Source organism: Buceros rhinoceros, unplaced genomic scaffold (genome assembly GCF_000710305.1).
Source record: "Buceros rhinoceros silvestris isolate BGI_N320 unplaced genomic scaffold, ASM71030v1 scaffold25218, whole genome shotgun sequence".
Lineage (NCBI taxonomy): Eukaryota > Metazoa > Chordata > Aves > Bucerotiformes > Bucerotidae > Buceros > Buceros rhinoceros.
The window spans coordinates 440-17,467 of record NW_010427792.1 but is presented as its reverse complement, the minus strand read 5'-3'; the positions used below and the strand labels follow the sequence as shown (position 1 = coordinate 17,467).

At 41.6% G+C, this 17,028-nt stretch overlaps 1 protein-coding gene across 1 annotated transcript; it reads right to left on the bottom strand.

Moving 5' to 3' along the window:
• Positions 1–684: 684 nt before the first annotated feature.
• On the bottom strand, positions 685–16,550 carry BBS7 (Bardet-Biedl syndrome 7; the record flags this gene model as incomplete). Its single annotated transcript, XM_010142061.1, has 17 exons — positions 685–835; positions 1,660–1,783; positions 2,341–2,444; positions 2,558–2,667; positions 3,314–3,478; positions 4,452–4,591; positions 6,130–6,195; positions 7,249–7,323; positions 8,826–9,018; positions 9,600–9,702; positions 11,453–11,537; positions 11,970–12,100; positions 13,255–13,371; positions 14,280–14,352; positions 15,057–15,243; positions 15,808–15,983; positions 16,488–16,550. Coding segments are annotated over 17 exons (2,049 nt in total), but the record flags the coding sequence as incomplete, so codon positions are not given.
• Between the last annotated feature and the right edge of the window lie 478 nt (positions 16,551–17,028).

Below are 17,028 nucleotides of genomic sequence, written 5' to 3'. Positions count from 1 at the left end.
CGCTGCCGTGCCCAGCCCTGCCCCGCCGAGGGAGGGCGGTGCCTCACTCCCCGCCCCGGTTCCCGGAGGTGGAGCGCGCTGATGTTTCTCGCGGCAGTGGCGAACCCCGCTCTAGCCCCGCATGTGCTTCTAAATAACAACGAGCGAGAAGGTGGGGTTTGGAAATGAAGAGCACGAAGTTTAATGCCACCAACCCTCTACCCTCGGACGGAAGGCGTCTCCCGGCTGAGGGCCCAGGAGTTCTGCCCCTGCTCCACATGCACCAGCTGCACCGGCGCCGGTGACCTTACCAACCCCCCTCCCAGGTACACACCGTGGTTACACACAGTTTAACACGCAGATGTCTTCTCCATCCTTGCACGTCCGCGCACCTGGAGAGCAGACCACTGGGTGCGTCTTCAACACTACCGCACGTCTGTGCAAAAAGGGAATTTACATCTGATTCTACATTTTCTTTAGCGACCAAGAACACCATGTACATAGAAAGGTTTAACAGCCAGTGTTTGACGTACACACAGTATGTGCGCGCTACAGCCGACTGCTGTGTTCAGCGCTTTGCTAATGAATACGGATAAAAGCTAAGAGCTTCCGTCAGTACAACGAAAGAGTTAAAACAGTCGTCTTCAAAAGTGGTTTGGACTCGATAGTGGATTGCCTTGATTAAAAAAAAGAAGAAAAATGACTCCACTTTCTCCTTGTCAGGCTGCAGCCTCAAAAAATGCGATGAGTCCATCTAGATCACAGCCATCCAGGATTTCCAGAAGAAGAGGAACTTTAGTTTTCACATTGGTGCCTTTAAATTTGAATTTATCTATGAAGAGATCGGTGATCATACCTGCAAAGGTAAAATCCCAGGGCTTAATACTGGCTTTGTTTTCCTTATGAGGTTGCTCTCCTTTTTATTTATTATGTACCAACAATTCTAGTTGATTCTGGGTTTAGAGACAAGACTTGTTTTCTATGTCCCATTTCAAACAATGATTTGCTTGTAAACAAGGCCAGAACACTGTCAGAGCAGCCCAGATCCCAGCCTCGTTCCACAGCGTGTATTCCTGCCTTAGAACCGCCCACACCCGGGACGCGAAAGAGAGAGGAGCTATCACGGGACCGGCAACGCGGACTCTGCTCACGCTGTGTGCACATTATCAAAGCTGGTGCCTGGCTTTGAGAGATCTCCGGGCCAAAAGCTGCACGGGGAACACCAGAGGTTACAGAATTTCCTTCGCTACATCGGATGATCGTCTACGTGTCTCCCTTCCCATCCCACGTGCAGTTTACTGTTTTCCTGGTGTCTGCAGAACTTAACCACTGAGAACGTAATCGCTCACTTCACTCATGTACGTCCTTACACACCATCCTGAGTTTGGATACAACCATTACTCATGTCCACAAAGACACGGATCATGCGCTAGGTTTTACTGCCTCACCTTTAGCGTCAGAGTTTTATGATCAAAAGCACCGCGTCAACATGCAGCCTTGGCTGTGTGACTGAGCAGACATATACGATGTCATACCTGTTGTTGTCCCCAAGCTACCCCAGTGCACCCATTTATCAGATCACTCAGCTCTGCTCACACTGACTCATAACTACTGCAGTCACGTCCAGGCGGCTCTCGGGACGTTAAGTTGCATTTAAATAAGCTGAATTGACCAACAAACCATAAAGTCTCTCGAGATGTGCGGGTTGTCTCTTGTATTCCTCAAGCAGCTGATCTGCCTCTTCCAAAATGCTGCGGTATTTCGGTAGCAGGAAGTCCACATTTCCTTCATGGACTTGTAATTCCTCAAAAACATTTTAAACGGTAAGAATTAACAGCAGTTAAGGATTGTAAGAGCATATAAGCAAGAAGAAATAAAGCTTGACTCTGACAGGAGAAGGTACTTCAGAGACAAGAATCCTCTTCTAAACTAGCAAGAGTTATTTTCAAAGTGCCTCATTTTCTAGTCTTCTAATGAAATGCCGGATGTTGCTTGCCATTTCACAGACTGAATTCTCAAAAATCTATCTCAAGTTATTTTACTGCCTATGAGTAAGTTATTATCCAAACAATGAGCGGCAAAAACATCTGTCAAAAAATACCGATCTTTGTCCAAGAAGATCTGCTGCCTAAAAGAAGCCTAAACCAAGCAAGATGTGCAGCATCATTACTGTTGCACAAACATAACGTGCATTAAGAACTAATTCCCTATTATTCTGTACCTCCTAGTTTGCCAAACCAAGCCCAAGTAAAATACTTTTGGTGATAATAAAGACACGCTATTCTCCTCGGTAGTCAGTTCTTCCCCTAACTAGTTCCGACAATCAGCACTTGATTCCCCCCAGGGAGGTCAGATACTTACCCTCAAAGCATCTATTAAGTGAACTTTCTTGGCCAAGAGCTGCTGATACTCTAATTTAGGGTGGATAAGCTTTAATGTGTGCCTCACAGATTCTTCGTTTACGTCTAGTAAGGAGTAAAAAAGCCAAAACCCCAATAAGCAAATGAATACTAGCTGTTCCATTTTCTAAGAATATAAAATTAAGTCAAGGACCACAAAACAGAGGAGGAAATTTTACCGTATGATATGTTGAGATTGATCTTCCTTTTCGTAGCCTCTTTGGAAAGCACATCTTTTAGGATGGATATTGTAGAAATGTTGTCAGACTTGAAACATCCGTCACCTTTTCTACAAAGGAAGAAAAACTTTAGATGAATAAACTTAAACAAGTGGACATATGTAATCTGCTGAAGGAAGATATAACTCATTTGAGGACAGAGCACTAATCTTAAACACAGAAATAATATTTGCCCAATAGAAGTGGCAGAAAAAGATTTTCAGCTTAATCCTTATCACATTTTTGTTCACATGAGCATTAAATGCCTTTAAAGTTATTTCTGCTCCTCAATACCAAAAGCAAAAGGAAGTGAGAAAACAGGCATTACACAGTAATTTCACTGAGTAAGTCAGCTGTGTTCTTGAAATTCTAAAAGCAAGCCATCATCCTAAAAATATATCCCGGCGGCATTTCGGTCAGAAAAGACCTTTAAGATCATACAGCAAGCCCTTCCTGCCTGGCAATTCTGGGTTTTTGGCCAGCTTCAGGAAGAACCCTCTTCACGTTACAGACTGCATCACCACCGGAGAGGGCTCACCCCAGCCACGCTTGACAAGCCTTTGCAACAAAGATTCCTGTTCTCTTTAACGGGAGTTTTGACGGGGCGGAGGGTGCAGAGGTGAACAGTAGTACGTGGTGAAATGGTGCTTGCAGACTGGTCAAGAATGAAAAAAACCACCCACGTAGACTCGCTGCGCTTTAGTAATTGTCTTTTACCTGTAAGCACTTTCCAGCTGCGTACCCAGGAAGGTGTTCTGAAAATAAAAGGTGACGCTCTCCCCAGCGGGCGTCTTTTCAGGCACTTCAGGCAAGCAAAACACAACCCAGGAGTGAATTTCAGCAAAACTGAACTGGCCTTTGAGCGTCAGCATATTCATGGGTCTATGACAGCATGAAATGAGAAAAAAGAATAGGTAATAGTTACAAAGGAAGGGCACTGTCAGTGCACTGGTCACCCATATGAAAAAGGTTCGGTTCTACGTGGTGGTTTCCCTTCCATCAACACCCTGTAAGAAGTCCGGTGTCTGGTGAAGTGGTTACACACTGCGGATTACAGCTACTCTTCTGCATCTGAAGACAAAAAGCTACACCTACGTTCAAGCTTTATCTCCTAGCAGGCACGTCACGACTGGGTAAGAAACTACTTGGAAGTTTTCGACGTAGCTTGTTTCAAGTTGTTAAACCGGAAACTGGTGTCAAAGGTAACTAACTGACAACGCAGCACATATGACTGGCAGCCTCAACAGTCTCCCACGCTGAAAGCCACAGACCCAGTGTCTGCATCGAGACTGAGGCAGAGCCTGCACGTGAAGTAAAAGCATTTGGTATCAATCCCTCAGTTCTGTTCTGCAGTGATACCTTGGTGGCAATACAAGACATTAACTGAGGGTGAGGAAACACCAAGTAGGAGTTGCACAAAATAGTATGTTCCTAACAGAGAAATACGAGGAAAAAGAAGTCTTGGCTCAGTTTTGGAGCCAAACTAGCTATGGGAAAGAATGACATCAAAAGGGTGGAGGGAGAAGGAGGCTGAAACTGAAAAGACTGCGGTTACTGACACGGGAGGGTTTCCTTTGTGCCGCACCCTCAGCTCTGCTAACACATGGGGCTGCACTATAACCCAGGTCAGTAAAATCAAAAATAACCTGAAAACAAGGATAGTGAATGGCAAGGAAAGCAGGAAGCCATTCAATCCGCATCTTCCGTCAGAAAACCCGTAAAACGGAACTACAGGCTCAAAATTGTAAGTTAGGGGTGAGAAATGACATACTTAAGTTGACAGAGTAAACACTGTTTCAACGGAATGGTGTCGGTTTTTCAAGAGAAAAAGGCATTGATTTTCCTTTGCGAATACCTGTCAGGGTCAATAGAATGAGTTCTCTGATGAAGTGAAAGTGGTTTAATTTGGTATTGATGAACTTGGCAGGTTTTGGGTTGAATTCTTGGAGTTACATATGTTTGAAGTGTCCCATACTGGCCTTCGATCGATCGAACCTGCAGAAATAAAAGCAGAACGCACAAAAGAAGTGCCAAAAGGAAAAGATTAACTTACCAGCGTTTGGAGAATCGGTGGATGTTCAAGTTATGCTAAAGAAAGACTGCAGTGCTTCGAGAACACTTAGAGCACTACGTTCACTTAATAGCGCCACTCCAAGCAGAGAACGTTTCACAACTAGATGAAGTAGTGTCGCATCAAGTGCTGCTATAGGAGATGAACGAACTACTAAAAAAAATAGAAGCCGCTAACTTGCTTTCTGATCAGTTCAAATAAAAAGTCTGCAACTTGCTTCCAATTCTTGGAAATAATATCACCAAGACTCGAAAGTTGTGTTGCCTGCCTTTGCATAGCTGAAATACAAGCAGAGAACGAGCTCCGCGTGACAGGTGTAAATCACGGGAAATCCTCAAATGTACTGCAGCGAGGTGGTAGCAGATCGAATCCACCGTATCAGGATCCAGAGGCAAGAGCGAGAGTACAGTGACACCCTGCACTACAATGACACACAACAGCAGGTTTATACATTTTTTTAGTAGGAGAGAAAAAACCCCAAACCCTCTCTTTGTGTATCATGAATGCATGATTTGTTTTTCTGCTGTGATTTTCTCTTTACCTAGTATTTTCAGTATCAGAGGTGGCCAGGGTCATACCACCGCATCAAAAAAAGGGAATGAGACACAGGGAGATAAAAGAGAGCTGCTCAGAACCAAGCAGCACACCAACAGCATTTCTTAAGAAGGGGACCAGGGAAATAACGAGTCTTAATCCTGCACATTGGGTCCATTATCAAAAAACCCCCGAGCAACCACCTTCGGCTTCCCCACATTTGATGCATCTTACCCGGGCTTAAATTTCTAACGATAATCTTTTGACTGAGGGTTTTTTATAAATAAACATGTATCAGATTAGGAGGCTGTGGTGTTCGGTGACTACATAACGAGAAAACCTAGAGCCTGTGTGCATGCTGAGGACTTCCCTAATCATTATTTTCTTCATCATTTCTGCTGGTAGTAGTGAATTTGGTGGATTGATAAAAATAAACTCCAAAACACCCACATGCCTTTAGCACAATAAGCACAGAATGACCAGATTTGCTTCCTCTCCAAAACACAAATCCAGTCTGTATTCACTGGCTACTTCCCAGCGTAACTTCCTTGTAACATTTCTGAGGGCACGCGGTGCCAGGGCTTTCCTGCCCACGCCTCTCTCTGCACCAACTTCCACGCGCTCTCTCCAGAACCAAGTATCCTCACAGTCCGCGATGTCCCCGCTGCTTTCATCTTAGGGACACGTGAGAAACACCCCAGGCTCGTCCCTGAAGTAACACGTTACTAGAAGACTTAAAAACCCGAGAGACAAATACAAAGGAAGACAAGCCCCAGATTAGAAAGTTTTCAGGAAACAACCGGCAGTAGAAGCGGGACTGATCCTTCGCTCAGGCTAAGCAGTCAGTCCAGGCAGAGATCGCTCCTCTCCTAAGCGGGTATCTACAGAGCCGTAACTTCGTTGGGGAAAATATATTGGAGCGTTTTACCTTAAGCTCAAGTCTCGTAGTGTTTGCTTGGCATCGGTAAGTCGCAAGAAGAAAGTTGCTATTTGGCTGTAAACAGGAAAACCCCAGAGAAATAAGACAAAACAGGTCTATGGATTCACGAAAAGTTCTATTGGTCTGTTTTAACGGTAGACACGCACAGTAAAGTTTTTGCAGTCTATGTACTGCTATTTTACAAAAGCTAAATACAAAAAAGTCATCTTTGGTTCCCTTGAATATTCCAATTCATTTTCATGATGGTAGAATTTTAAGAACTTCTCTATGTAAGGTGAAATTAACTGAAGCTTCTTATACTCTTTAACACCTCTACAAAAATGATAGAGAGATCTGTTTTTTATCTGAACTCCTCATCTGTCAGCCTGCCCCACTCGTCTGCAACGTTTTCCAAAACCTAAAGTAAGGTCAGTAAGAAATCACATACAGGAAAAAAAGATGGAATTAGTCATTGCGAATGACAGGAACGATTTCCGAAAGCTCCAGCGTAGACCAATGATATGCAAATTTAGTTCTTAAAACTTTCCGTTACAATGAAAAGGACGTCACTGAAATCTTTTTATTTTCATCATACTAAGGTAGCTTCTGGATTTCCCCCCGGCACTAAGCATGCTTAGTAATGCTGTACATATTTAAGTTTATAATTATTGTATTAAAAATGCACTTAAACATATGACCCCCACACAGCAGAATTTTCATGTTCTCAAGTGAATTTTAAGAGACACAGTATGTAAGGAATACGACGTTCTTCACCCCTACGTTACTTTGAAGTAAGTATCTGCGATAGTGGCAAACCCAGAGGAGAGAGCAGCACTGAACGTGCCTTTCATGTTCCTGCTCAGGCAGGTAAAGAAGCATGAGAGCGGCTGCTCCGGAACCTTTTGCGCATATTTAGCTCTGCTTTTTGCCCGCCCCTGCCACTAACTCCTAATCCTGCAGTATCGCTAACAAAGCTGAGCTCTCCAAAATTACCAAATGGACTCAATATATTTAACTCAATACATTTAAAATTACAAACAAATAAATCCAAATTCTGATTTTAATGCTCAGTGTTAAGAGCGTTCATCATGCGATCTCTATAAATATCATCTCTTTTGTTGCCCTTACCTCCGAGTCACAGCTGCTAAAGCTAACAACAGCAGAATTTTTATCCACATCCAGCAAGTCTACCGGGACATCACTCTGCAGAATGTACAAGGAAGGAAAAACAAAGGGCTTAAGTTCCTGAGTAGCTTCTAATGCACTTATCCTCTAACTGTCATCAAGTCTTTTAATAAAGGAGAGCCAATGATTGCTTCATCCAAGAGGTAAAAGCCTAGCAGACGGGCAGCTTACTACTTAATCCTGGAGTAACACGGTGATCTTTGTTCTCTTCTGGCACTGCCTTACAACTACTGCAGTGTCAGGTGTGCAACAGTCTTCAGATGTGAAAGTGTATTCACATGTCTCGGATGTGAAAGGATCCTACATTCAGGTGCATAACATATTCACGACGGAAGTGCTTCCCTACTTTAAAAGGGGGATCTCAACATTCATTCAGGAAAGCAAGGATCATACTATACAATTATCAACAATCCTTTTACTTACAAGAATGCTTCTGACACAGCCTGCTTCTTATAGATGTGCTTTCACTGGAATTAAAATTCGATCTAACACTGTTTTAAAACTGAGATTAAAGGGTATTAGAGTGTTTAACAACTTGGCTTGGTACCGCTTTATAACTCACAGAAGTGTCAGCAAACACTGATAAATATGCAACGTACTTCCTAAAAAAATATTTTAAAACCAGTTTTGTCATCTTCTCACAGCAGAGGAATACCAGCTACTGCTTTACATTTCCTTAAAGAAAGAGCCATAGTTCTAAACGCTACATTAAGCTCAGGGCTAGATTAAACAATCTCATTATTCCTCGCTACGGAAACAGCAGGTTCTAAAGAGCTGCGTATTAGCTGTAGCTTAGCCTTGCTCTAGTAACACCCTTAATAAAAATGAGATTTTTATTAAGAAGTGAAAGTAAAATCCTACAGTAGTTCTCTCCCATTTGTTATGGCAAATTCACTTCACAAATTCTTCCTTGTCAAATTTTTCTCCCCATGCATATCCCAAAAGGTGGCGATTCAGTACAACTGCTCTTTCCGACTACCAAAGGTAACATCAATTTCAGCTGATGAAGCAGCAGGAGGAATAACTAACTGAGGCTGCTCTACTTGGCAGGGGTATTTATCACCAGCTGCTCACAAATCAGATGCTGTTCCACACCGAAAGCGCACAGGGGGCCCATACCATTCTAGAATTAATTTTCCACTACAGAGGGTACTTAACTGGTGAGTGAGAACCTGCACCTCATTTAAGATTTACTGAGTCAATGGCTGTTGAAATAAGGGAGAACGTGCAAAAGCAAACACAAAAGTTAGGTAGAAGCTTTCTAGTACAGCGGGCATTTGGGGCTGTTTTGGTTGTGTAATGTTGTTCTGTTCAATTTCACTTGTATTTGCTCCCTAACAAGCATTTACAACAGTTACTTCAGCACTGCAAGGCCACAGACTTCAACGCCCTCTTCTAACAGTTCAGACATTTAAACACCCATACACATAAAACACTGTAACTCGGCTCCCTGAACTAGAAAGTCTCCAAATGTTTTATTTAGAAATCAATGAAGCCAACAAGAACAAACCCACTCTCACCTGTACCAGGACATTATCTATAGCTGTCTGCACCTCCAAGATGAGGCTGTAGCTAGCGTCGTCCTTATTTAACATAAACTTATCATTCACGCTAAAGGCGGGTACTGACGAAACAGCAGTACTGGACTGGGAAGACTGCTGGTATTTTTCACGTTCCTGAAGTACTTTCATCTGTAAGTGTTCCAATTCGCTCCTAGAAAACGGAAACCACATAAAATGTCTTCAAAAAACCCCAACAAACTAAAAAAGCTGCTCTAGAAATCACATAGATTAAGCTTGCAAGGCAATCAGTGTTTACCTCCTCTCCACAATTATCCTACCAGAAGCGACCGGTGACTCCCCTTCCGCACAGCTAACAAAGACAACATATAACCTACATCACATGAAAACGTAGATTCTACCGTACCTTGCCAAGAGAAATTTCTATGAGTCACAGGACAGGACAATTTCTCCCTCCAAGATCACAACACATTTTGAATTATATGCTAGTGACTACTCTCCTCCCATCATTCAGGAGCTACAAGCAGCATGGAAGAAGGGAACGTTACCTTGCCGATACTGAGGAAGAAGGCATTAAGACATCATCATCACACGAAGGCAAGATAGAAAGAGACTGTGAAATGACGCTGCTACTCATTTCTACTTTGAAAAGGCATGATTCTACTTCTAGACACATTAACGAGACAGAAAATCCAGTGAGACAGGAAGGAAAGATGACATTTTGGTTTTTAACATTTCAATTCTCCCATTTAAGTTTCTTTCCAGTGCAGTTACCTTAGGGATGAAATCTTGCTCTGCATTTCTTGACTTAATTTTAGTTCTTCACCTGATCCACCTTCTCTATGGACAGGTTCTGTAGTCAGTCCTGTCAGCCAGCCTAAACCAATATATGAAGTATATATTCCTTATAAGCTATAAAGAAAAGTCTACACTCAGCTTCTGTATGTGGGGAGCGACGTTTGTTCCAGATACTGGGTAGAGAGAATTGAGACCTTAATTTAATCCTTTCTTTGGAGGATTACTCTAGAGACTGAGCACAATTTTTTATGGGTTTCATTCTTAACTTACAGATGGAAAACATTACTTATTCTTTTTCATTAAGTACTTCAAGCAGTAACTCCCTCTGCAGCAGTTTTTAACCGAGAGCTTAAATTTTTCCCCATGTCTGATTCTCTGTCAAACCACGAGTAATTGGCAGTTCTGTAGTTGAAAACAAACCCAAACAAAGCTGTGCAATGTGTTTATAGCAAAGCGTGTGTTGCTCAGTGTGCTTTGAGACTGAATGCTGCCAGCTGAAGTGAAAACAAACACACATCTTTCTCTTAATTACATGCACTTATAGAAGCAAACACGAATTGCTTGTATCCCGACACCTCAGGTATGACAGGCAGACTGCAATGGGTGTTTATAGCTCTAGTCACCTCATCTCACGCAGGCAAACACTAATAATTCATTACCATAAAATCCACCATACAATCACAGAATCGTTTCGGTTGGAAGAGACCTTTAAGATCATGGAGGCCAACCATTAACCCAGCACTGCCAGGTCACCACTAGCCCATGTCCCTCAGCACCACATCTACAAGTCCCCTAAAACTGGGACTCCTCCACTGCCCGGGGCAGCCTGTTCCAATGTTTGGCAACCTTTTTGGTGAAGAAATTTTTCCCGATACCCAATAAAAACATCCCTTGGCGCAACCTGGGGCCATTTCCTCTCTTTCTATTGCTTGTTACTTAAAAGCTGATGTGTCCACAACCCATTGCATCCCTTATCTATGTACTTTAAGTATCGAGAAAGCCCAATAACGAAGCATGAATTTCAGAAAATCTACCCAAGTCCAACTCTGCCAGGCTTCAAACGTGAGCTTTTGGTTTTTTCCTTCTGTGATTCACAGATCTTTATAACATTCCCACGAAAAGAAGCCACAAAGGACTTTAGCCACAGCACTGTTGCAGCCTATTGTACCAAAATAATTCATGTGAGGGCAGGTGTAAAAGTCTTTCAGTCATCCATAGGCTTTTTAAGAGGCACTTGAGCACTATCACTTCTCAATAAACGACCAAGAATTGTATCTTCTTGCCAGAATAAATGAACTTGAAAGCACCGAGACAGAGAATCAGCAGTATTTTAGCTCCCAGCAGTTAACACACATGGCGTGTTTGTCAGGGCCTCTGCGACAGTCAGGCCAATAGCTTAAATCCTCCAGGGCACTGCTGAGACACCCCACATAGGGAAGCTTTATTGTCTGCTAAAAGCAAAATCAACCCCATTTAAAGCCCTATCAAGCTGAAAAGGGAGGAAATTATGTAAAAGACGCACGTTTATAAATATTTTTACTAAAAAACCCCAAATAATTCCTTCAGACATAGGACAATCATTATTTCATCACAGTTAGACTGCTGTCACACAGCAGAACACCTGAATATCTTACAATATCAAAACACAGAGTAAGTGTAGGAAACATTTTTTGGAAACTTTAATATTAAATTAGAAGACATCTTTTCAACAAAACATTATCCTGGTTCCAACCAGAACACAACTGTCAGAGATGTGAGCTGCACTAACAGCACAGCCTGCTTCATTTTTAACACTTCCACATTTATCAGGTAAATGATACGAAGCTTACCCGAGTACGTGGATGCTAAAATTTCATCATACCCGTCTTTTCCGACACAGCCTCCCTGGACTGATGCAATGCTCTCTGATAAAGCCTTCAAATAAACACATTCAAGCAGAAGGAAATATCACCGCACTCGTTTTAGAAGTCGGGGGGGTTTTGTGGGGCTTTTAAGGGTTGCGCTCCTCCTTCTAGCTGCATCACACAATTCCTACACAGACGCACAAGATCTAGCCCTACAAAAGAGCAAGCTGGCTGATGACTACCGCAGCGACACAGGGGTGTTCTAACAAACGCATCCTAATTCTACTCTGCATAACACAGACATTAAAAAGCAGCGTAAAGCAAACCACTGATAGACAGTATTTTTCTAGCAGCAATTAGCAATCTGACTGAAGGGCTGAAATCAAATTAAATCAAAAATCCACATTTTAGTAGTAATCATCTTGTAAATACTTTCGTAATGGGTTGGGTTTTTTTAATTAATTTTTTCCAGCAAAGAAGCGTGTGATGAACGTGGTCTTACGTGATCATATCGAAGGACAGGATCATCTGCACTCTCGAAGTTATAGATTTCTAGCACTCCATCATCTCGTCCAACGATTAATTCCTTAACTCCATCTCCCAGAATGTCGAAACTATCAATACACAAGATGCCTAATGAAGGAGAAAACAGAACCGTTTCCTTCCTCTTTACTGGTTTATGACACACGATACACAGGCCACATTCAGTTCCATAGAAAGAGATTCTCAGTCAGCTCTCAAGGTTTTATTAATGCTCCTGCTGGACGAGTCCACGAGAGGGCTGATGCCTCCCACCTGCGCCTGAGGTTCAAGCTTGTACAGTGGGTTTTACAGCAACACATCCAGATCAGAACCACGGCAGTTCCCTTGGTGGAAAGCACTGAACAGAGACCCCCTGAGATGCTCAAGTAGCTCACTTCTGAGGGGCTTAACCCCCCGCCTTGCCAAACCTATCCCCAGATGAACTACCTGCCCACACTGCTGGATGCTACTTCATACGCTAGTGGACCAACCCACTCTGAGTGCATGTGGAACCAGCCTATGACAACTGACCGTATTTGGACAGGACCGAGAGTTAGCGTTTGGAAGAAGGGAAAAGCAGTGAGAGAGTTTGTGCAAGAATTAGTATGAAAAACGAGTATATAATTTTTTTTTCTATTCCTGGTATTCTCCTTTACAAAGGATTATGGACTAAGAGACGCTGAGGAAGCAGCATACCAAGACTAAAACAGAGAAAATGTCATACTATGCTCTGATCAGTTAAGCCTCATTGTGGAGCCTTAATGGAAGCCTTATTCCACCTGACAAAAACCCTTACAAGGGCTTTTTCTTCAAAAAAAAAAAAAAAAAAAAAAAAAAAAAAAAAAAAAAAAGAAGAAAAAGTCTTGCAGGGAAGATGCTAACCTTCCTCTGAAGAGACTTTAAGATCACTGAACATCTGAAAAATCCCACAGGTCTATTTGCACTTAGAAATAGTCACCTCAAATAATCATCTAGGAATCAACTCTGCTCTACAAACGCCACTGTAAAAATACTGTAAAAGCAAAAGTGTAACGAAGTACTGGAAATCATATGAACGGAAAACCCAAAGCAGGACAAACTGGTTAGAATTATTTATAAGAAAATCAGAAGAATGAAAGAGAGCTTACTCATACTAAGATATTACATACTGACATAACTACAATGTGCCTCCAAAGTATCTACGAACAAGGCTTCCTGATTATCGTACTCCTAATAAAGCCTCAGATATGCTGGAAAGCTAAAAAGGGAGGGATTGAGACACATACCTCCTCTCTTTTTTTCGTTTCCAATTTCCCACCTAGGTATAGGCTTGGAACCAGTAATCTGGGTAAGACCCAGTTTACCATCAGAAGTTCCATACACAACTTCTTCTCCAGAGTCATCTAAACACACAAACAGAATTTAGAATCGATAAAATCAAGTACACCAATTTAAAGGGTCTGAAAGTGTTGTGTAATTACGCCCCCAAGGGAAAAAGAAAATACTAATATTAGTGTTGTGTAACAGAACTGCAAGGCTTTAAAAACAAAAACAAATACATGAAAACTGCACCTGCTCTAAAAATTTCTTCATGGCTATCCCTCTTCCGCGTACGAATACCCCCCCACCCCATGCTGGAGCTCTGCCTAAAAACCATTCATAACCCAATACTTGACATTTCAGCAAAGACAGGCTATTAAACTGCCTTTACAGAAGAGAAACAGAGACGTTCACTCAGAACGTGCATCGATAGTGAACGATGTGCCCAGACTTAAGCACCTACAAACTACTTTTCCGAAGCATTTTTGAATGTCGTCGTCACGCAATCTAACTGAAACTAAATTAAGCACCAGATTAACACACTAAAGCGATTTCTATTAGGTTAGAACAGATTAGCAAGAAGGATGACCGAACTATTTTAAGCTTGGGCCTTCCACAGTATTAGTCTACGTGAGCTCTGCTCAATATTCTCATCCATCTGCAGATGGATGCAACTAGTGAATTTAGTTACGGAAATCCGTGTGTAAGAGAAAACCAAACCCAGAACTCTGACGAGGCCCCAGAAGTCCCGTTTGTATTTACACAGTGACACCACCTTATACCTCACTGCTCCTGTAAGAGGCTTTCGGTTAAGTGGGAATATCATTTAGAGCTGTCTAAAACTGTATATTTATTTGTATGCAGGAAATCAGTTTTCTGCTGCATTTTTAACATAAATCAAACCAAAATGTAATTAACAAATACATGCAATAAAATCTTAATTCTATAGTAAAATAACATTATTTATGTGTATATTCAAAGTCTTGTTTACCCCCATTTCCATTGCTTAGAGCAAGAACAGTAGGTGGTCCAGGAACTTCTACCTCATACAGTAAATCAGATCCCTGAAGACAAAGAGAACTGCCTGGAATGAGTTTCGTACACAGAAAAACAAACCAAACAAAACCCCACCAACCAAAAAAGAAAAGAAATAAACAACCCACCAAAACACCAGCCACAACCCAACCCAACCCCAAACTTCACAAGCATAGGAACAAAATTATTATGGATAATAGTAAGGAATATGCTGCACTTACACAAACTCCCAACACCTATGGAAGAACCATTTCTAACCCCAAACTGGGTGAAATTTATATAAATAAAACACAGGGCTCTTGAAATGTGTTATTGTCAACAATAACCCACAAATTTGCCTGGCAAATAGATTTGTTAAACCACTTAATATGACCCAGAGTTGTTGCAATGGTCATTTGTGAGAGCAAGAATCTCCAAACTGAAGAAGACTTACACATTTAATCCCCTTATCTGAGCACTTTTAGTTAAAGGGACCAGTTTGTTCTCTACTTCCACCTATGAATTGCCAAGCCAGTTTACAGTGGTTTTATTAATCCTCACTGTGTAAGTTTATAATACTGATTTTCCTTTTAAAAAATAAATATAGCAGTGTCATAGACAGTACCACTGCCACGTACGACACAACCTGCTTCTCCTCACCATGTTTTAGCCATGCTGATGCGCTGATTCCCTTAAGAATTAGTCCAATTCTATGGCATCGATACCTGAACCGTAAACAGGAAAGTATTTTAACCTGTAGAACTCGGAGGACTCTATCCTGACACGCGAGTACCGGTGTAATGGAATTCACTTTATCCACGGGGAGGCAGAGAACATCGTTGATTTTGTCTCCTGAGAGGTAGTAGTGCTGGTCCTTGCAGTCGCAGTAATGGTTATAGACGTAGCTCGCGCAAAGAAAGAGATCTGCTCCCGAAATATGCCTGAGAAAGAGAAAACACTTCCTGAGGAGTTCGTTCTCCCAGCACAGCTGCAGCAAGAGTCTTTTAGTTCTACCACAGCCATGCACGACACCTCGCAGATTCAAGGTGTTACACACCCCACAAGCTGTTCCAGCTATTAAAAAAAAAAGTTTCTTATGAATGCTAAATGCACGTGATTTCTATAGCTCTCAAATCGCCTATTTTGTCTTAACATAAGATCTTAAGAATATTTTAATAGAAACACCACTATATTTTTGATGATACTTACCCTTCTCAAGCTGGTTTATATGCGGCAGCATCTCACAACGTGATCCAAACAGAAAAATAAAATACTTGCTCCCGTTCTGCCACAGGAAGGGTACACAGACACAACACACTGGCTCTAAGCTCACCTGCATCTGCGCTGTTGCAAGTGCCCCCAGACCCCTCCGGAGCCCCCTGACGCTTTCTAAACTCCACCGTGACTTTCTAAGTTCCTTCCTACACACCGTGGCACAACCTAAAGCTGGACTGCCATAAACTAACCACCTGCTACGGCTGTGAAAAACCTGCAAAATATCATACATTGCTTTGATGCTTTCGGTGAGGTTCGTTTCAAACGAAAGGAACTGCTTCCCTCTTTTTGTGAAACCTCTCACTTCAGATCCTGACGCCACAAAAATTTTCTCTTGTGGGGTATTAAGAGCGCCTCCCAACTCCAGTCTTGAGATTTTTTGGCCTGGCAGCGTCTTGAATACCGGCTGTAAAAAGAAAAGCAGTTTTCATCATCACAATATCGTATTTATGGTAATCTTTTAATATGAAGGATAATAAATTCGTAGCATGATTTCTGCCAAAACTAAGATAATATGGATTACATGCAGACAAAAATAACATGTACGTTTCTCTTCAGAATCACAAAGCAATCTAGCATTTTAAAAGTCAATAAATATAAAAAGCTGTAAAATGCAATAAATTAAGACTTTATTATTTCAGTGTTATTCATCCACAGGGAAATTTTTGCCCTGGTGGGAGCTGTAAGGGTTTTGTTTGTTTGTGGTTGTTCTTTTAAAAGAAAAATGTTCACTCATTCACTCCCTCTTACATGATGCATTCTGTCCTCATCATGGCTAGGTATCCACCCACAGCTCCACCTAAACACCTTCCAGAGGGATCTTATTTCCCATGTCAGTAAGAATGGACTTTCAGAGTCTAGTAAGGATATTTAAAAAAAAAAAAAAATTAAAGGGAACATTTCCACTTACCACAGCTTCCCCTTTTTTTATGCCAAAACATGTAACGACCCCATCCTGATCTCCGACAACCACCTTCAAGAGGATAATACACTGTTATTTTTTATTACATGCAAAAATACCCTTTTTAAATAATGATTTTTCAATATTAAATATATTTTCCTGTATTTAAGTACTTTAAGTTCTACTGTAATTAATTTAAGTTCTACTGTACTTAATTTAATCACTCAAGAAAAGTGAAATAAACTACTATAGATAAGGCAATGGTTTAAGCAGTAGCATTTACAATCCTTTCTCTGCTTCTAGTTGTAAACGCTAACAACAATTATATGGAACACTCCAGAACGGCATATTTGGAATAGTTGTATTTTTGAACTGAGAATTTATTACTAAAACAAAAAATGCCCTGTTATCCCTATTAAGTTTTTCTAACTAAGTTTCCTTAGCTTGGACTTGTATTAAGTAAAATTAAATCTGTATTCACAGAATCACAGAATGCTCTGGGTTGGGAGGGACCTTCAAAGGTCCTCTAGTCCAACCCCCCTGCAGTCCG